General features: G+C 41.5%; 1 protein-coding gene across 9 annotated transcripts in view; it reads left to right on the top strand.

Annotated features, from left to right (window-relative positions):
• Window positions 1-1,134: 1,134 nt before the first annotated feature.
• The window catches only part of LOC144604584 (regulation of nuclear pre-mRNA domain-containing protein 1A-like), a 55,378-nt gene continuing 35,135 nt past the window's right edge, over window positions 1,135-21,377 (top strand). For all 9 annotated transcript variants that reach the window (XR_013548744.1, XR_013548748.1, XR_013548742.1 and 6 more), the window contains exons 1-2: window positions 1,135-1,409; window positions 17,749-17,878. Coding sequence is in view for 4 of the 9 variants with exons in the window: in XM_078419204.1 (XP_078275330.1) it covers window positions 1,259-1,409; window positions 17,749-17,878 (281 nt within the window). In the remaining 5 variants the exon portion in view is untranslated. The remainder of the gene's footprint in view (window positions 1,410-17,748; window positions 17,879-21,377) is intronic.

Here is a 21,377-nt window from a genome sequence, read left to right as displayed (position 1 = left end):
CAAGTTTGAACGCTACCAGAAATTCATCTCCATCTAGTGCCTGTTGCATGAAGGTATGCTGTGATTTTATCCAACCAGTTCATAACACGTTCAATCTTTGTGCAGATATAAACAAAAAGCTGAAGTAATTCAGCAGGACAGGCAGCACGTCTGGAGAGAAGGAATAGATGATGTTTTGGGTGGAGACTAAACTTCTCGACCCGAAACGTCACCCATTTCTTCTCTCCAGAGATGCTGCCTGTCCCGCTGAGTTACTCCAGCCTTTTGTGTCTATCATCAGTTTAAACCAGCATCTGCAGTTCCTTTGTGCAGGTTGGTGTCAAGTTGTGTCATCACTGCAACACTGTTATAGACAATAGACAATAGGTGCAGGAGTAGGCCATTCAGCCCTTCGAGCCAGCACCGCCATTCAATGCGATCATGGCTGATCACTCTCAATCAGTACCCCGTTCCTGCCTTCTCCCCATACCCCCTCACTCCGCTATCCTTAAGAGCTCTATCCAGCTCTCTCTTGAAAGCATCCAACGAACTGGCCTCCACTGCCTTCTGAGGCAGAGAATTCCAGATTTACAACTCTCTGACTGAAAAAGTTCTTCCTCATCTCCGTTCTAAATGGCCTACCCCTTATTCTTAAACTGTGGCCCCTTGTTCTGGACTCCCCCAACATTGGGAACATGTTTCCTGCCTCTAATGTGTCCAATCCCCTAATTATCTTATATGTTTCAATAAGATCCCCCCTCATCCTTCTAAATTCCAGTATATACAAGCCTAATTGCTCCAGCCTTTCAACATACGACAGTCCCGCCATTCCGGGAATTAACCTAGTGAACCTACGCTGCACGCCCTCAATAGCAAGAATATCCTTCCTCAAATTTGTTCTCAATCTTTCTGACTACAAGGCAACATCTCGCTTCCAATCAGCTTCCTTCTGGAGGAGTGCATATCAACTGGACAAATGGGAGTAATAAACAGTGACATTAAGTGAGGTTTTGTTTGGATTGCTTTTCCTCATTTTATTTGATTGATCTTCCTCATTGGTGTCGGAAACCATAGTTGCCACGTCACGGTCGGCGGCAGCGTCGGCCGTTGTCGGGCCGACGGCGAGAGCGCGCTGACGTCAGGCCGGCGCCGGGATCGTCAGTGGGAGGGGGGGCGCCGCCGCCGCCATCTTGGCCGGTGCGGGTTGCTGGCGCCGAGTCTTCGTGTGTTTGGGGCGCGGGGCGGCTGGAGGAGACAACCCCCGCGTCCGCCGGGGAGAATGTCAGCCTTTTCCGAGTCCGCCCTGGAAAAGAAATTATCGGAGCTGAGCAACTCGCAACAGAGCGTGCAAACTCTGTCGCTCTGGCTGATCCACCACCGCAAGCACTCCAAGACCATTGTGCTGGTGTGGCACCGGGAGCTCAAGAAAGGTGAGGCGGCCCGGCCCGGCCCAGACACCGGCCCAGCCCGGACACCGGCGCAAGACGAGGGCACCGCTGCTGCAGGACGTTCACACAACTCTACCCGCAGCTTGTAACCCGCCAGCTGCCCGCAGTGGACTCGCCGAGTCTGGAGTCTGCTCAGCAGCCCTACATCACATGCAGCTGGAGGCGGTGCCTTCCTGTATCCATACACATTGCTGGGTGTTTTAATCTGTTGCAGCGGCGGCTCCACACTCATTTAGTTACAAAATTGCACTTAATTTTGGTCTTTACATTGTCATTCTTTTATTTTTAAAGTTCACGGCATTTCGATGCACCATGCCTGACTGCCATTAAGTTGTCTAAATATAGCCACTTATTTCGATACACTTTAGTTGTCTTCAAGTATTCCGTTAAAATGTATTTCATTCTAATACGCTATGTTTTTACAACACATTTGCCTTTATATGGTTCATTTCGTATAGTAGAAATCTAGGGCTCCTCACGAGTGTTAAACAACATTACAAATTCAACTACTAGGCATGAACAGTGATGAAGTTTAGGGAAAGAGTTCCAGAGTTTGTGGGAACTACAGTCGTGGCTACCAGTACGAGAGTGATTATTGAAGTGTAGATGTCATTGAGGTCTGTGATAGGAGGACTGAGACCTCAGACTGAGGTTCTTAGTGTAGGCTGTTGCTTAATTAGGCACTAAAATAGACTGACTAATGATGCTAGAATCTTGAGCAAAGTACAAAGTGCTTATGTGTATAATGTGATCAATGTTTTGAAGAGAGCGTTAGATTTAGCTCTTGGGGCTAAAGGGATATGGGGAAAAAGCAGGAACGGGGTACTGATTTTGGATGATCAGTCTGAAGAAGGGTCTCGACCCAAAACGTCACCCATTCCTTCTCTCCTGAGATGCTGCCTGACCCGCTGAGTTACTCCAGCATTTTGTGAGTCATATTGAATGGCAGTGTTGGCTCAAAGGGCCGAATGGCCTACTCCTGCACTTATTTTTCTATGTTTCTATGCTGGAGTAACTCATTGGGTGAGACATAATTTTGTGGCGTGAATGGATTGGTGACTTTTTGGTTTGAGAACCAGACTCCAGGATATGATTTACTTACATTTAGCAAAGTATGGGATAATTAGGGACAATCAGCAATGGCTTTATCCAAGACTTACGGACTTTGTTGAGTTTTTTTAGGAGGTACAAAGGTGATTGCTGAGGATAGGCCAATGGATGTTGGCTACATGGATTTGATAAAGTCCATCTCGGTAGGCTGATCCATTGGATTAAGATAGATGTGATCCATGGTAACATAATTGTTTGGATTCAGAACTGTGTGGAGGTCCATGACCAGTGGGGTTCTGAAGGAATTTGTGTTGGGACCTCTGTTGTTTGTGATATATAAAAAGGACTTGATCGTTAATGTACATTGATTGGTTAGCAAGGTTGTAGACTTGTGTGTGTTGCTAACTGTGTGGAGAGCATTTAAAGTATACAACAGGATGTAGTTTAGTTTAGAGATCAGGCCCTTCAGCCCACCGGGTCCGCGCCAACCAGTGTCTGTGCCAACCAGTACATTAACACTATCCAACACCCACTAGGGACAATTTTAACATTTACCAAGCCAATTAACCTACAAACCTGTACATCTGGAGTGTGGAAGGAAACCGAAGATCTCGGAGAAAACCCACGCAGGTCACGGGGAGAGTGTACAAACTCCGTGCAGACAGCACCCGTAGTCAGGATCGAACCCGGGTCTCTGGCGCTGCATTCGCTGTAAGGTAGCAACTCTACCGCTGCACCACCATGACCTATGTAGATCATAGAAATGGTCAATGGAGAAATAGACAGAACAATGCATCTATTGTCTATTGTCAATTGAGGTGTTGCACTTTGGGAAGTCAAATGTAAAGGGAAAGTATATAGTTAAAAGAAGATCCTAAACATCATTGATGTACAGTGGGATCTTGGGGTACAAGTCCATAACTCCTGAAAGTGGCAACACAAATAGATAGAATGGTAAAGACGATGTTATGGTGCGCTTGCTTTCATTGTTCAGATCAACATGATCCCACCACCATCTTCCCATCCCCACCCCTTTCCGCAGAGAATAATCAGGATGGTACAGTTTATTTAACTGACTGCAGAATTTGTGGTTAAACTAAAGAAATTGAGCAACGTGAGTGTTTACCTAATTAAGTTAAGATGTCATTCAGAAAAGTGCTGGTATTTCAATAGTAGCTGAGTTAAAACAGGAATGGAGTTGGGTGATTCTATGTTTCTAAGTTATGAAGTTGGAAGATGTTAGTGCTGGTATGTGATCAAGCGTCAACCAAGTTACAAACACTTTTGTATTTCAAACAGACTCCAGGGAAAGGGATTGAGTTATGTTGCTGGGGATTGGAGGTTTGTGACGGGTGAAATGGTAGCTTCATCTTCCAAACATAGATTTCTTTTCTTTTATTACTGAAGGTGGGATAAACATGCTGGCAAATAAAGGGCCCAAGAGAGTGGTTGTGGTGAGGTAGAGCTGGGCTTTGTCACAATTGGAAGCCAATCGTTTTGCGGTGATGTGACAGCATGCAGGTGAGCAATGATGGGGGACCAAAAGCAGCTGTTCACCAGAAGGGTTTCACATAGGTGTTCTGAGAAAGACCGAGAAGAGTTTGTGTCGCAGAGCAGTTTCAAGGACTTTCATTAGGGAGAAGATTGCGAGGATCAGGTTTTCTCCCTCCACCCCCTCCCCCAAAGTAAAGAAAGGGACTGGTGAAGGTGATAGACCCCAAAAAAGTAGAGCTGTTAATGACAGCTTGGGGCCAGATAAGGAATATAGGTAGATGCAAGAAATTGCAGATGCTAGAATGGGTAGCAGAAAATGGAAAGCTGCTGGAAGAACTCAGCGGGTCAAGCAGCATCAGAGCGGGGAACTGAACGTTCAGTGTTTGAGCTAAGACCCCTTATCTAGATAGTCGGCCAGTTCTGTGAGAGTAAGGTTGAGCGAATCGGGTTGAAGTGCATATGTTTAAATAGTTTTTGCCTTGCTCTTCAAATTCGCCTTGCTCTTCAAATATAGTTTCCTGTCTATGCAATACTTGACTGTCAATTAAACAGCAGGCCGGATTTGAAGTTGTAGGAAGAAGTTCAGTATTTTTGCCTTTCTGTTGTGAATATTGAAGCTAGTGAACCAAAATGAAAGCAGTAATAAAATTCTTGGTTAGTTTTAATCTGGTAACTAAATTGTCACCCATCTTTCCATCAACTTTGGAGAACACAACAATTTTGGATTTTGGAACACAACAATCCCGAGATGCTGCCTGACCTGCTGAGTTACTCCAGCATTTTGTGAATAAATCAATTTGTACCAGCATCTACAGTTATTTTTGTATAATTTTGGATTTATGATCTGTTAGTGTAAATTTTTGGGGTGGAAAATGCGGTTTTGATTTGAAATCCATAACGATCACAATAGGAAGCCATTTGACATGAGGTCTACATTGGTTTTGAAGAAAAACATAGTTTGCATTACTCACTTGTTAATTAAAAAATGGAAACTGCTGTACTTCATCATATAGGAAAAAATTACCTTGGAAAGACATTTGGAAATATCCTCTTTATTCTTTAGCACTAAATATTAAAAAGTAATTGAAGACCTGATCCATGGTTGGAAGGAATCCATTCCCTAGACCAAATACTATATAGAGTGCTTGTTCCTTGAGGACAAGATACAAGTGAATGTGGACATCGACAATTTCTTCTGCCATCTGGAAAATCTAGTACTCTTGCAAATTTCTACAAAATAAACATAAGAGGTGTTGAATTCTGAGAGAGATTGTTTTCACTTTATAAATTAACTTGACTAAAGTTTTTATGATTAAAGATTAATCCGTGGATGCAATACAAGTAAATTCATCCTGAAAAGCCACACAAGAGAAACTGAAAAAGGAATAGCAAAACCTGATCAAAAGGAGAATGGATGTATTAAATTATTTGAAAAATAGAGACGACGGAATTTGCTTGTTAATGTCCCTCTTTAAAGTTTCATTAAGCCCAGTTTAAAGACTTGAAGCGCATTAATATATTTCTGCCAGACCATCCAAATGAATTGATTTGCTAATCGGTTGCATTAGAAAAACAGCATTTTTTTGTCATGTTTGTAAAGGATTGTTTAATTACCATTGAAGATCTGATTTACTTCATTTATCATTCATTCATGCACATTGCAAGCCTATATTTAGAGAATGAAAATTGCTTCTAATTTGTGGAAAGTGATGTTTGAGCTAAAAGTTGGATGTGCAACTGAATATTGATGTGCTGTTGGTGGAGAGGAAAAGAATCAAGAAAATACTCTGGGTTGTAACTTTAAGATAATGAACAAAATCCTTTGTTCATCTGTTCCTGTGTGAACTGTTTAATTGTCATATAAATGAGTTCCAGAATATACTTTAATCTTGATGTTTAAAAATTCAAAATTTTCTAACATGCTTGAGTAATTTTAGGAGTCATTTCTGGATATGGGAATGACAATATAGAAATTATGTCAGCCTAATGTTTTGTTCTTGAGTCTCTAGTGGAATTTGTCTTCAACTTTTTGGTCAAGATCCTACCCAAGAGATTAATGTGCAAAATTAAGCACATGGTATTGGGGGTAGGGTACTGACATGGATAGAGAACTGGTTGGCAGACAGGAAGCAAAGAGTAAGAATTAACGGGTCCTTTTCAGAATGGCAGGCAGTGACTAGTGGTGTGCCGCGAGGCTCGGTGCTGGGACCCCAACAATATATTAATGATTAAGACAAGGGAATTAAGCGTGACATCTCTAAGTTTATGGATGACACAAAGCTGGGTGGCACTGTGAGCATGCGATGAGGAAGGTCACTGAAAAGTAAGAAAAAAAATTGCAGAAGTCCTGACTGAGATATATGAATTACCATTTGACACAAGTAAGGTGCCAGAAGACTGGAGGGTGGTCGATCTTGTGCCTCATTTAAGAAGGGCTGCAAAGTAAAATTTGTTGACCATTAAGTTAGTTTTCTGTGGTAGAAAAGTTACCAGAAAGGATTCTAAGAGATAAGATATGTTATTGAATGTTTTGAATATGTAACCAAGAAGTTGACAAGTGCAGGGCCTTGTAAGCTGCTTTGGAAGGTTAGATTGATATGGGACCCAGGGAGTGCCAGTTAACTGGATACGTAATTGGCTTAATAGGAGGAAGCAGAGGATTATAGTGAAAGGTTGTTTTTCAGACTGGAGGTCTGAGGCCTTAGGAATCACTAGGCCCATTGCTGTTTGTCATTTATATCAATGATTTGGATAATAATGTACAAAGCCTGAAGAATATGCAAATGACACTAAAATAGGTGGTATCGTAGACAGTGAAGTTGTGAAGTGCAGATGGAATTTGATCAGCTGGACAATTGGGGTAAGGGGTAGCAAATGGAGTTTAATTACAGAGAACGATGGGGTGTTGCAATTTGGGAAGTCAAACTTATTTGGGAAGAACACTTGGCACGTTGGCCTTCATTTGTCAGGGAACAGTATAGGAGTTGGGATGCCATACTACAGTTATGCAAGGCATCGATAGAGCTCTACTTGGAGTATTTTGTTCAGTTTTGGTCATCCTGCTAAAAGAATGATGCTATTAAGTTGTGTGGTGTTGCCAGGATCAAGACCCCAGTTCCTCTTTGCCTACCTTTGTTCTTTGGTCTGCCTCCACTACCATCTTGATTCTTTCCACCCTTCTCTCTGTTTCCCTGATCCTCGGGGATGAGCAGTGGCCGGGCTCAGCGGCTCCCCACTCAATGGCAGGCTTTCCAGTTCCATGATAGATGAGGCTGGTCTGCTGTTCGGCGCCTCACCATGGTCTGTACAAATAAAAACTGGTGCCACACATTTCCATTAAACATTATCCCTCCAACCATATAGCTATGCCCTCTAGTGTTGAACATTTGTACCGTGGGTAATAGGTTCTGACTGTATCTACACCACTCATAATTTAATATAGTTTTGTTAAGTATCCACTTAATCTCTGATGTTCTAGAGAAAACAATCCGAGTCTGTCCATCCTCTCACTGTAGCTGAAACCCTCTAATCCAGGCAGCATTATGGTCAACCATAAGGTTCTCCTTAAGGAGAAAAAGAGGGCCTTCAAGTCGGGAAATAAGGAGGAGCTGAAGGCTGTGCAAAAGGAGCTGAGGAGGACGATCAGAGAGGGGAAGAACAGCTACAGGAAGAAGATGGAGGACCAGCTGCAGAGGAACAACATCAGTGGAGTCTGGAGAGGCCTCAAAACCATCTCTGGGTACAAGGAACCGGACTCCCGGGCCGTGGGGGACCAGAAGTGGGTGAATTATCTGAACCTTTTCTTCAACAGGTTCAATCAGTCACCTACCCCTCCCCCGGTCCAGTCATCCCTGCTGCAGCCCACCCTTGTCTGCACGTCCAGTACGCTGCCCCACCTCCCCTCCCACAGCACTTGGGTCACAGTCACCACCCACTGCTTCTGCTTCTCCTGCTCCAACCCCACCACCCCCACCTCCTCCGCCCACACCACCCCCACCTCCTCCGCCCACACCACCCCCTCCCCCCCCCCCCCCCCCACACCCCCTCCTCCTCCCACACCCTTGAGCACCCAGTTCCTGTGCTCCAATCTGTCTTTCTCCACAGCCCAGGTGAGAAATGAGCTCAGAAAGATCAATGCGAGGAAGGCGGCTGGTCCGGATGGCATCAGCTCGAGGCTCCTCAAGTCCTGTGCAGACCAGCTGTGCGGAATAGTGGAGCACATCTTCAATCTGAGCCTGAAACAGGGGAGAGTTCCACAGCTGTAGAAAACATCCTGCGTGGTACCGGTACCAAAGACGCCGCACCCGAAGGAACTCAACAGCTACAGGCCGGTGGCACTGACATCACACCAGATGAAGACACTGGAGCGTCTGGTCCTCGCCCATCCCTGCCCCCTGGTGAGACCATCAATGGATCTGCTGCAGTTCGCCTACCAGGCTCGCATCGGTCTGCCTCCACTACCATCTTGATCTCTTGCTATCCACTTTGCTGCTGTAACACTGTAAATTTCCCCGGTGTGGGACGAATAAAGGAATATATTATTATTATTATTAACCACTTCTGCTCTCTCCCCAAAGCCTCCACATCTTTCCTGAAATGGGGCAACCATTACAGCATGCACTACTCCAACTGCTGCCTAACCAAAGTCCTTTGGAGCTGCATCATGACTTCCTGACTACCTTTTCAAAAATTAATTTAACTTGACAGCCATGAGTAGATAATATTTTTTCAATTAAATCAGTAGTTTATTACCTCAATCCATGCAGTACAGTTTGACGACACAATCGAGCTGCCAATCAAAATGTTGCATTTTCAGAATTATCTTTCAGGTGAACATTGAAGCAGTCAGATTATTAATGTAGATGTAATGTAGATGTATTCAAAATGTAGGTATATTCAGTGTCCTTTCCAGAATTTATCTTTCAACTAAGAACAGCTTAACCAATTGTTCATCCATTTGAGAACTCCATTGTGCGCAGGGGACTTCTCTGAGACGCTAAAACCCCAGAAGTTATTCATAGACCTTAAAGTGCTTTGCGGGCATACTCAAAATGTGAAAATGCTTAGCAAGTTCTATTTCTTCCATTCATCATTATATTACAAAATGGTTATCATTTCCACTTAATTTTAATCTCATTTTTGACTGCAGACAATAATAATGAAATGCATTATAATTTGATATTTAAAAATCTTCAAGGAAACAACATATAAAATTTGTTCTTTTTATTTTGAAATTGTGTTGATGGTTGAAGTTGAGCGATCATTCCTAATCCATTATACCCTTTTCCACAGAGAAATAATAGACGGGAATCGGTAATCTTTACTGTTTTTGATTTGAGCTATTTCTTTGCTTCATTGAATGAATAATTTACCGATTGCCGATTAAAACCTTGAGCCAAACATTGTGAAATATAATTTGCAGGACACTATCATCAGGTTAAAAAAAACACGATAAAAGATGAGGCAAAATTGTTTAGATCAACTTAAGTGCATTAAATATCTTCCAGTTTTGATGAAAGTTTATCAACTTGAAACGTAACCCTCTTTCCCTTCCCATAGGTGATGTCAACCTGCTTAGTCTTCCAGCATTTTCTAGTTTTATTTCAGATATCCAGCATGCATAGTTTAAAAGTTATTTGGTCCCAGCTGTTAGGAGTCAGGGCCAGAAGAACTCTACTAATCCCCAATTTATTCACAAAATGCTGGAGTAACTCAGCAGGTCAGGCAGCATCTCGGGAGAGAAGGAATGTGTGACGTTTCGGGTCGAGACCCTTCTTCAGACTACTAATCCCCATTTTTGAGACCCTTATGCTGTGTGCATATCATAATCCATCTGCACCATTCACATTGATCTAGCATTTTGGAGGGGCCTGAGGGTCTTGAGACTCATCGTCATACAGAAATAGGCCACAGACACAGTGGAACCATCATTTATCCATCTATACTCTCCACCCCCACCCCAGCTTATTCACCCCACATTCCCCAAAAATCCCTTTTCTCCCACTCACCTGCACGCAAGAAGCAATTTCAAGTGACCAATTATCTACCAGTACGTACGTCTTTGGTATGAAGAAACTGCAGTATCCAAGAAAACCCATACAGAATATACAAAATTCCCTTGGATAATAAATGAGTTCAAATTAGAACATGGACCACTTGTGCCGTGAGCCGGTAGTCTCTTTGCTAATTACACCACTGTTCCATCCCATTTGTTTTAATCAGAAAATTGACCTGTGCTGGTGATGACGGCCAGAGGCATATTTTACCAAATGTAATGTTGCCTGTCTGAATTCCCTAGCTCTTCCCTACCTCCGATAATTAGAATTGCACAGTTTTGAAATTAACAGTGAGTTCTGAGAATCTAGAGTGCTGGTCCAGGGTCTTAGATTATATCTTGTAATTGTAAAACTAACAGATTGTCCACTAATGTCCTTCAAGGAAGGAAATATTCTTTCTGGTCATGCTCATAACAATGTAGTAGACTTTTAACTGCCCTTTGAAATGCTCTTAACAATCCACTAGGTTGCATCAAATTCAGATTCACAGAAAGATTAGAACTAGATGAACCGTTGTTATCAATCTTTGGATTGGTTGCTAATATGCCAAAGGCACAGCCATCCTTATGACCTTGCACAATCTTCTTTGCAGAAATCTGGGATAGTGTATGGGTGATTGTTGCTTGGTGTGGACCCGTGGTCTGAAGGGCCTGTTTCCACGTTATATATTTAAAACTAATCAAAATATCGCTGTGGGTCTTTGCGACTGCCTAAACGAACAAATGCAAGATACTGATGAGTCACGAGGAAGTGCATTATTAGGCATTTTTGGCACGGACATCTTTTTTAATTGAGTTACATTAATGTTTCTTGTTTGTTTAGAGCAGCCAGTTCTTGTCTTGCCTTATAATCACCTTGCTGCATGTCATGGGTACACCCCAACTTATCAATACTGTCAGTCCACTTTGGATAGCCTCGTAAATTGAATGTTGCAGACCCATATTGTAATCCTGAACTTGCAAAGCAAGTTGCTTGCAGCTAATTAATGCATACAGACAATTTCTTAAGGTGCATAGTGGTTTAGAGTGGCCAGACATTGGCAAAAGGCTTAAGCTTTTTGCCATTGTTAAAATTTAGAAAAGTAATGAACTGTTCATTACATAAAGAATTAACTCATTCTGGACCAAGTTAATTGTTTGTCCTCTACATGGAAACAAATGTGTTCATTAATTCAAAGGAAATTCAATGCAGAGGCTTAACATTTGAAATATGCTACAGAAAATGCTTCTAATATAACTTCATGAAGATTAAATGGGAATGTGCAAAGTATAACACTCATCAAAGAACAATTATAAAACGTGTTCATTGTTTGAAATATGCAAACTTTTAAAACCTAGTTAATGCCCCCTCGACTCAGTACAGGCGGTGAGAGAGAGGAGGATGGTGGCAAAGATAACATCGCTGCTGGACAACGACTCCCACCCCATGCAGGACACTCACTGCAGTCTCGAGTTGGGACCGAAGTCGGGAGCTCCAAGCCGCACAAAGTTCGACAAGCCCCCGATGCAGGAGCTTGATCGCCCCGACGAGGAAGGCCCGCCGCCAGCTATGGCAATCAAGATCGTCCTGTCAATGGAAGGTTAGAGGCCCCCGACCGCTGGAGGACAAAGAAGGGAGAGATGAAACTTTTTTTCGCCTTCCATCAAAGTGAGGAATGCGGAGGGGTCACTGTGGTGGATGGTCATGTTAAAATGGATTTTGTGTGTCCTGTTACTTTTTATTGTTAGGACTGTTTGGCAAATGAAATTCCTCATATGTTGCAAAACATATTTAGTTAATAAAGTGTGATTGTGATTATTTAATTATTTGCCTCTGTACTCCACAATGTGAGATTTGTAATAGAAAAATCGCGTCGTTAAAGTGCACATTGTCAGATTTTAATAAAGGCCATTTTTATACATTTTGGTTTCACCATGTAGAAATTACAGTAGTATTTATACATAGTCCCCCCCCCCCCCCCATTTCAGGGCACCATAATGTTTGGGACACAGCAATGTCATGTAAATGAAAGTAGTCATGTTTAGTAGTTTGTTGCATACCCTTTGCATGCAATGACTGCTTGACGTTTGCGATTCATGGACATCACCAGTTGCTGGGTAACTTCTCTGCTCTGCCAGGCTTGTATTGCAGCCATCTTTAGCTTATACTTGTTTTGGGGGCTAGTCCCCTTCAGTTTTCTCTTCAGCATATAAAAGACATGCTCAATTGGGTTCAGATCGGGTGATTGACTTGGCCACTCAAGAATTGACCATTTTTTTAGCTTGGAAAAACTCCTTTGTTCCTTTAGCAGTATGTTTGGGATCATTGTCTTGCTGTAGAATGAAACACCGGCTAATGCGTTTTGAAGCATTTGTTTGAATTTGAGCAGATAGGATGTGAATTCAGAATTCATTATGCTACTACCATCAGCAGTTGTATCATCAATGAAGATAAGTGACCCAGAACCTTCAGCAGCCATACATACCCAGGCCATAACACTCCCACCACCATGTTTCGCAGATGAGGTGGTACGCTTTGGATCTTGGGCAGTTCCTTCTCTCCTCCATACTTTGCTCTTGCCATCACCCTGATATAAGTTAATCTTCGTCTCATCTGTCCCCAAGACCTTTTTTCCAGAACTGTGGTTGCTCTTTTAAGTACTTCTTGGCAAACTGTAACCTGGCCATCCTATTTTTGTGGCTAACCAGTGGTGTGCATCTTGCAGTGTAGCCTTTGTATTTCTGTTCATGAAGTTTTCTGTGGACAGTGATCATTGACAAATCCACACCTGAAACCTGAAGAGTGTTTTTGAACTGTCGGACAGGTGTTTGGGGATTTTTCTTTATTATAGAGAGAATTATTTTTTCATCAGCTGTGGAGGTCTTCCTTGGCCTGCCAGTCCCTTTGCGATTAGTAAGCTCACCAGTGCTCTCTTTCTTCTTAATGATGTTCCAAGCAGTTGATTTTGGTAAGCCGAAGGTTTGGCTGATGTCTCTAACAGTTTTACTCTTGTTTCTCAGTCTCATAATGGATTCTTTGACTTTCATTAGCACAATTTTGGGCCTCATGTTGATAAAGGTGATGGAAAGACCGGGGGATAGAATAGGTTCTGAGAGCTCTCTTATACCTGTATTAAGGAGGCTATTATTACGCACCTGAGCAATTACAAACACCTGTGAAGCCCTGTGTCCCAAACATTATGGTCCCCTGAAAGGGGGGGGGGGGCTATGTATAAACCAAAGATACGTGAGGAGCAAGATAGACCACTCGACCCTTAAAACCGTAGTATTTCATGGCACGATTTTAGTAGGCAGAAACTTGCAGAAACATTTTAAAAGAAAAATAACAAAAATCTGTGAATTGATAGATGAGATATATTCTGCATTTTAATGGTATCATCACACATACTGTTCCCCCAAAACACTGATTACACTGCGAGAGGCATAGCGAATGGCAGGTTTTGCTTACTAAAATGACCCCTTTGCGTACTACACTTCAGTATAGGTGATTTCGACGGAGTGGTCTATCTTGCTCCGCTCTATTATCTTTGGTATAAACGCTGCTGTAATGTCTACATGGTGAAACCAAAATGTATAAAAATGGCCTTTATTAAAATCTGACAATGTGCTCTTTAACCACATGCGATTTTTTTTCCTTCTTTTTTTTTTCTATTACAAATCTAAATTTGTAGAGTACAGAGGCAAATAAATAAATGATGGGTCTTTGTCCCAAACATTATGGAGGGCACTGTAAATACAGAAAATGCTGGAAATGCTAAGTAGGTCAAGCAGCAGCTATGCAATGAAGTATAATTTTTTAGTTGTCTCCATCTGCACCACATTGCCTCGAAAAAGCAGCCAACATAATCAAAGACTTGTCCCACCCGAGTGATTCATCGTTCTCCCTGCTCCCGTCCAGCAGAAGGTATAGAAACTTGAAAGTGCGCACTACCACGCTCGGGAACAGCTTCGTCTCCTCTGTTATCAGCCTTGTAAATGGTCCTTCTATAAGCTCAGATTCTATCCCCTTCATCACTATCCCATTGTGGACATATAATTTTGTCTGGTACTGATATGTTACAATGCAGAGAACTCCATTCTACACTCTGTATCTTCCTCTTTGCTCTATCGATTGTACTTCAGTTTAACTTGATTGTATTTATGTATAGTATATCTGATATTTACATTGTGGATTGAAGATCTTTTGTGAGGACTGGAGGCCAGGTTTTGTTTGTCATTCCATTTCTTACATATTACTACATGGAGGTCATTAAAATATTGTGAAATGGAGGCCATTAAATCCTCAGGTTGCTGCTGGTCAAAAATAATTATCTTTGTTTCATAAAACCCTTCATAAGTTTGAATATCTGTTATTTTTTTCTGTTCTGAGGAGAACGATACCATATCCCCATATCTTACCACATAGCTTAATCTTTCACCCATCTTAGCAAATCTATTATGCACCTTTACCAAGGCTTTGATATCTGCCTTTTGTGTGTTGAGAACAATATCACTTTAAAAAAAAAAGATTTACCTTAATATGCTTCTATATTGAAGGGCTGTGTTCACAATTCCCAGGATTTGGCTTCTCAAACATCTGTGAGATATGTAAACGGGGTGATTGATTTTATACATTTGTTTTCTTTTCTTACAAGATTTTCTTCATCTTGTAGTTTTTATTTGCCGTGGGAAAGCAACAGTGAGTGGTAAACAAATAGCCTTTAGCCTGATTGTCTCACAGGTAGCTCTAACTCAGAAGTCGGCAACCTATGGCCTGTGGGCCGCATCCGGCCCGTAACCCAAAATCATCCGGCCCGCTGGCAATTTTTTTTCCTTGTCATCTAGACTTCCGCCACTTTTTTTCCGTCATCTAGACACTAACGTTTCATGTTGGTCTTTGTGCGGTGTACGATGCGCGCTCGGCTGCTGCTCCTCGCCCTGGATGCTGTGTTGCTGGGCCAGCCGCACTCCACCTGCACCACCGTGGACATGGAGCACATGAAGAAGAAGCGGGTGGAGGCGATCGACGGCCAGATCCTCAGCAAGGTGCGCTTCAGTAGCCCGCCCGACAAGCCGGGGCGATAGATGTGGCCTGCCATCCGCTCACATGCATGGGTCCTGGCCCCTATGCAGAACAAGGTTGCCGTCCCCCTGCTCTAACTAGTTAGAACCGGTGAACTGAAATGAATTGACTTGGATTTTGTGGTACCTACGTATAAAAATGTGGGATCTACCAATGTGCAATGTGTTTTATTGTAGCATGGAGTGTACTGAATGTGAATTTTAATGAACAAGGGACTTTGGAATAAAGACGATGGTGTGACTTTATATATTAAATCAAAAAATAGAACCTTAAGATAATATTTGCTGGATTTCTACTGATGTCAAGTGCAAATTGGCATAGCACTATAAGATCAGATATGAATGCATGGTTCAAAGTTTGGTGTGGTATAAATGTGTTTCAAGGTGCATAGGTCAAAGGCAACGGGGTACTGATTGAGAATGATCAGCCATGATCACATTGAATGGTGGTGCTGGCTCGAAGGGCCGAATGGCCTACTCCTGCACCTATTGTCTATTGTTTGAAAAAGAGGGAATTGTTTTGGACAGGCTGCACTTGCACATAACTGTTGGACTCGTGTGAATTGAATAAGAGTTTAGGCTTTAACCTAAATGGTCGGGAAGGGCGTTCTAGCGGAAGGAAATTTAAAATGAAAGAAAATAAACAAAACAATCTCTGGCTATCATTACCCATTGTAATGGCTTAACATATGCCTCCCATTAGAGTCAGGCCAGGGAAAGATATTAAAAGACAAAATTGAAATAATAACAATGCCGTTAAAAACTCAGCAGGTCAGGAACTTTGGAAGGAGAAACAGTTCAAGTTTCAGGTCACATTCTTCAGCACAACTAAAAATCTAAGGGTTTTATCTGGTAGGTAACGTAAGGAGGGCAATAGGTGGAGCAATGGTCATTTCTTTAGGATGAAAGAATATTTATTAACTGCCATTAAAGGGCAATTAAGTTAAAATTGAAAAGCTTTTTATCTGAATATACACAAGAATACAGGTAACTTAATGGTCAAATGGAAATGAGTGCCGTTACAAAGATTATGATTGGGGAATTTGAATATTCTGAGATACTTTTAGGAAAAAGGCAGAATGGAAACGATTTTCCCTGATAATGAGATAAAGGGAGTCAAATCCCACATCAAATTTCAGAATGAGGAAGGAACAGAAAATGTTGGTGGGAATCACAACTCCCCAAGCAGTAGTGATGATATGAACCAGGAAATGAGTGGCTTGTTAATTGATGGGGATAATTATGGAATATTTTAATCTACAAATAGACTGAGCAAATCAGATTACAATAATTGTGTGAAGGACATATCTCCATTGCATAACAGATGGTTTTCCAGATCAGTATGTGGAGGAGCCAATGAAGGAACAAGCCATTTTAAATTTCATATTGTCCATTGTGAAAGGTTTAGTGATTAATTGAGTGATTAAGAGACCTTTAAGGAAAAATAATCATTTATTTTTAAAAATGTACTCAAACGATTGTGATTTAGTTTGCCCTGAAACCTGGGTTTAAAATCCAAACATAGTAAACTATGAAAGTGTGAAGTGCAATATGGCTATGGTAAATTAGTAAACCTACAATAAAAATGCAGCAGTAACAGGCAATGACAATTAATAAACTGTTTACAAATAATATACTGTATGTCCCTTTAAACTGTTAAAACCCAAGAGGAAAAATGTGCTATTAATGGCCTACAAAGTATTGGATTATTGAAAATGTTGCTTCCAAAATGACCTGTAAGTTTCCGGCTGTATATATATGATATGATATGCTAGTCCCTAGTGGGTGTAGGATAGTGTTAATGTACGGGGATCACTGGGCGGCACGGACTTGGAGGGCTGAAAAGGCCTGTTTCCGGCTGTATATATATGATATGATATGATATGATTAGGAAAATAGCAAAATTCAGCGAAACCAGCGCTGATAAAGAATGTAGAATATGTGAATAATCAGGAACAAAAGGCTCAAGAATTTATTTGTGAAAAGGAAGGTTAGTATGGTCCTTGGTTTGGGACAAATTGGGAAATAAGGAAATAAAGTGGAAGAAGGCACAGGGAAATAATGGAGAACTTGCATATTGATAGAAATATTATTAGAGAACTAAATGGCACGGAAAGTTGATAAATCCCTGGACCTGATGATGTGCATCCTTAGGATTCATGTCATCAGATGGCTATGATAATAATGAATGTATTGGTTATCATCTTTCACATTTCCAGTGATTGCAGAAAAGTTCCCACTTTGCAATGCAAGAAATGTAACCTTATTTTAAAGAAAGGACGACAGAATCATTGATCTAGCATACTAGAATCTATTATTGAGGATATTGTAGCTGACAGGATAGTTAATGGTAAAACAGTTGATATGTGTTGGCACTTTCTGAAAGCTTTTTATAAAATGCCACATGGGGGAGGAAGGGTACAACATTTCCTTCCAGAATGAGAAAATAACTATACACCGGAACTGCCCTGATTTCTAGCACTTGGCCAAATGCTCTTTGAGTTTGCCATTATTCTGTATGCTGGTTTGTTGCAGTGTCAAAAAATCAAAACTTTAAATACAAAATAATGGCATTAGTTATTGTTGCAGGTTGGACATTTTTGTATGTTAAAGAAATTGTTTGTTTGAACTAAAGGTCGTTTACCTTTATTTTGTCCACAGCTAAACCAAGTAGAAAACTGACCTTCCTTTATCTGGCAAATGATGTGATTCAGAATAGCAAGAAAAAGGGACCAGAATTTACCAAGGACTTTGCACCAGTTTTGGTGGATTCATTTTCACATGTTTCAAGGTACCATCGTGTTCAGTAAAAATGTGATTCAATGACACCTGCCTGCTTTTAGGTAAAATCCACGACATTAAAGTTTATTTGACAATGTGGCAAGATATGGTTAAAGGTGAGCTTGATTTTTTCCATTGTGAAATGACTAACGTAATCTTTTCCAAAGAATCTTTCTGTGAATTGTGAAACATCAAACTTGCAGAAACTTTTTCAATCTTTCCCTATATACTTTAACCTGAAATATTGTGAAGTAATGGAGCCTAACCAGATCTTTTAAAAAAACACATTATGACTTTGACTCTTGTACTTTAAGGCAAACATACCATAGGCCATGATAGACATAAAATGCTAGAGTATCTCAGCAGGTCAGGCAGCATCTCTGGGGGTGACGTTTTGGGTCAGGACCTTTATTTAAACTGATTATAGCAATTGGGGGGGGGGGGGGGGGGGGTGGTTGGGGAATGACGAAGCAAGGGGAAAAAATGGATAAGTCTGGGTCAGCAACAGATGATTACTGACAGGGAAATTCCCTGATCAGCTGATTGATGCCTACGGATGGTGTAATCCCAAGAAGGATACATCGTTGCGAACAGTGGAACAGGTTAACTGACTTTTGGTGGAAGGGGGAAGGGAGCGTTGGTAGAAATTAGCTAAAATTCCACAACTCCTTGGTTCACTCATCCTTTCCCACCCAAACCACCCCCTCCTCAGGTACTTTCCTCTGCAACTGTGGGAGATATAAACACCTGTCCTTGTACCTCCTACCTTGGCTCCATCCAGGGACTACAACAGTCCTTCCGGATGAGACGGGGGATCACATGCACCTCCTCTAACCTCAACTACTGCATCTGGTGTTCCCGACGTGAGCTCCTGTGCACTGACAAGACAAAGCGTAGATTCGGCGACTGTTTCGCTGAACTCTTGCGCTCGGTCTGCCAAGGCCTACTGGATCTCCTGATGGCTAAACATTTTAACTCCCCTTTCCCCATACTGACCTTTCTGTCCTGGGCCACCTCCATTGCCAGAATGAGACCACATTTAAATTGGCAGAACAGCACCTCATATTTCACCAAGCGGTACGAATATTGATTTCTCTGGTTTTAGGTAACTTCCAGAATCACTCCCCACCCCCCTCCCCTCCTTCTTCCTCCCCCCCCCCACCCCCACCTTCCCCGCTCCCTCCACTAAAGGTCGGTAAACCAATTCCAGCATTTTGTGTCTAGCTTTGGTATAAGCCAGAAGCTACCGTTCTTTTTTCTTACATTATACCATAAGCCTTCTTTACCACTCAATCTACATACGCTTCCACTTTCAGGGAGCTACGAACTTGGAATTTTTTAAAAAACATTTGGGCGGGTACAAGGATAGAATAGGTTTAAAAGTATGTGCACCAGAACTAAGCAGGTGGGACGAGAGTAGATGGGGCTTGTTGGTCGGCATGGGCAAGTTGGGCCGATGGGCTTGTTTCATGCTGTATGACTGATCTGCTGAGCCGAAAGGTCACATGCATCTCACTATCTGTATTGACATCAATGGCTATCTGTCACAGTGGTGGTAGTTTACCTATTTAACTTCAACTGTCATAAAAAGCTATTTAGATGAGACATTTTCACTTTTTCCAAATTATTTTGACTAAATTCATGTAAACAGTTTGTCAATGTCTGTTAGATATAATTGAAACAATTCCAGAGTTTTTCACAGTGGCAGGATTTCACAAACTACCAGGACATTCCAAAGGCTTTGAGATCCAAAGCCTGCAAAATGTACAGGACACTATGCCTTGCAGGATGCTTCTTTGACTAATATGCAGAATAGTCCTGTTCTGACACAAACTGAAAAATACAGGTTATCGGAAATATTGTAGGAAGGAACTGCAGATGCTGGTTTAAACTAAAGATAGACACAAAATGCTGGAGTAATTCAGCAGGACAGGCAGCATCTCTGGATATAAGGGATGCTGCCTGTCTCGCTGTGTTACTCCAGCATTTTGTGTCTTTCTTTGGTCATCAGAAATAGTTGAATTCAATATAGTATCCTGAATAGTGCCACATGCCTAGGCAGGAGATAAGCCCCTATTTTTGTACTTGCTTTGGGCTTTATTGTGTGTAAGAACAGAGTTCCAGGATTATTTTCTTTAATCCATACTGCCTCCAGCCATTGTTATCATGCATTCATTTCTCTCTCTGAGATGGCACTGAAGGCAATTATGTTAGTTGGACAATCTAATTTCTGCACTATCATAGAAACATAGAAAATAGGTGCAGGAGGAGACCATTTAGCCCTTCGAGCCAGCACCGCAATTCATGGCTGATAATCCATAACCGTAACCCGTGCCTGCCTTCTCCGCCTAATCCTTGATTCCGCAAGCTCTTGGAGTTCTATCTCACACTCTTAAATTCATCCAGTTAATTGGCCTCTACTGCCTCCTGTGGCAGAGAATTCCACAAATTCACAACTCTCTGGGTGAAAAAGTTTTTTCTCATCTCAGTTTTAAATGGCCTCCCCTTTATTCTTAGACTGTGGCCCCTGGTTCTGGACACCCCCAACATTGGGAACATTTTTCCTGCATCTAGCTTGATCAGTCCTTTTATAATTTTATATGTATCATAGACAACTTCTGCTGTTCTCTTCATCCTTCCCCTTCTCTGCTCCCACATCTTTGTCAGTTTTCTTATGGACCATTGACCTGAAACATTAACCATTTTTCCATAAATGCTAGCTGACTTTCTGAGCATCTCCAACACTTTGTGTTTCCTTCAGGATTCCAGCAACATTTTTTTTGTTTTTCCAATGCTTTCAAATTTGTTGGCAATTCAATTTGGGAAAATGCGAAAAATTGGTCTTGCCAATTATTTTTATTGATCAGTTTCAGAATAGAATCCAAGTTATAATGGCTGAGATTAAATTTCAAAATATGCAGGCAATGTAAATAGGAGGCCATCAGATTTAAATTTTTAATGATGAGGTAAAATCAAAGTTTTTGTATGTTTCTTCATTACTACAGATGAGCTCGACATTATGGCCATTCAGAGAACAGAAATCACCCTCAAAGATATCACAAAACACCTCCCACAAATTTGAGATGCAGAATAATGTTTGCTCTCATGAAATAAATATGTTTAAAGCAAAGTAGAGAGATATAATATTCATTTCTTCAACTCGCATTTGGTGACAAAGCTTTGCATTAAAGAAAATCGTAGTACAGACTAATCTCTAGGATTACAAACCACACTTCCTGCATCATTGGATCACTTGTAATCTCAATCTCTAATTCTGAACAAACTGATCATTGACATTTTACTGTTTTCTAATGAAAACAATGGGAAATCCTTTGTCTTTAACCATGTAGCAAGTGTGATCTATCCAACATTGAAATGATACTATCTACAATTTCCAAATTTGGTCATCTCCATTGAAATGAGTGTGTTGAAGGCCAATGTATCTAGCTGCACTAGATGTAGATTAGTGTCCTTGGGGTCAAATTTACTCTAATTCAATGTTTCTTTTC

The sequence above is a fragment of the Rhinoraja longicauda genome, chromosome 2 (assembly GCF_053455715.1).
Source record: "Rhinoraja longicauda isolate Sanriku21f chromosome 2, sRhiLon1.1, whole genome shotgun sequence".
NCBI lineage: Eukaryota > Metazoa > Chordata > Chondrichthyes > Rajiformes > Arhynchobatidae > Rhinoraja > Rhinoraja longicauda.
The sequence above is the reverse complement of the archived record's forward strand: the minus strand, read 5'-3'. Positions and strand labels throughout refer to the sequence as shown.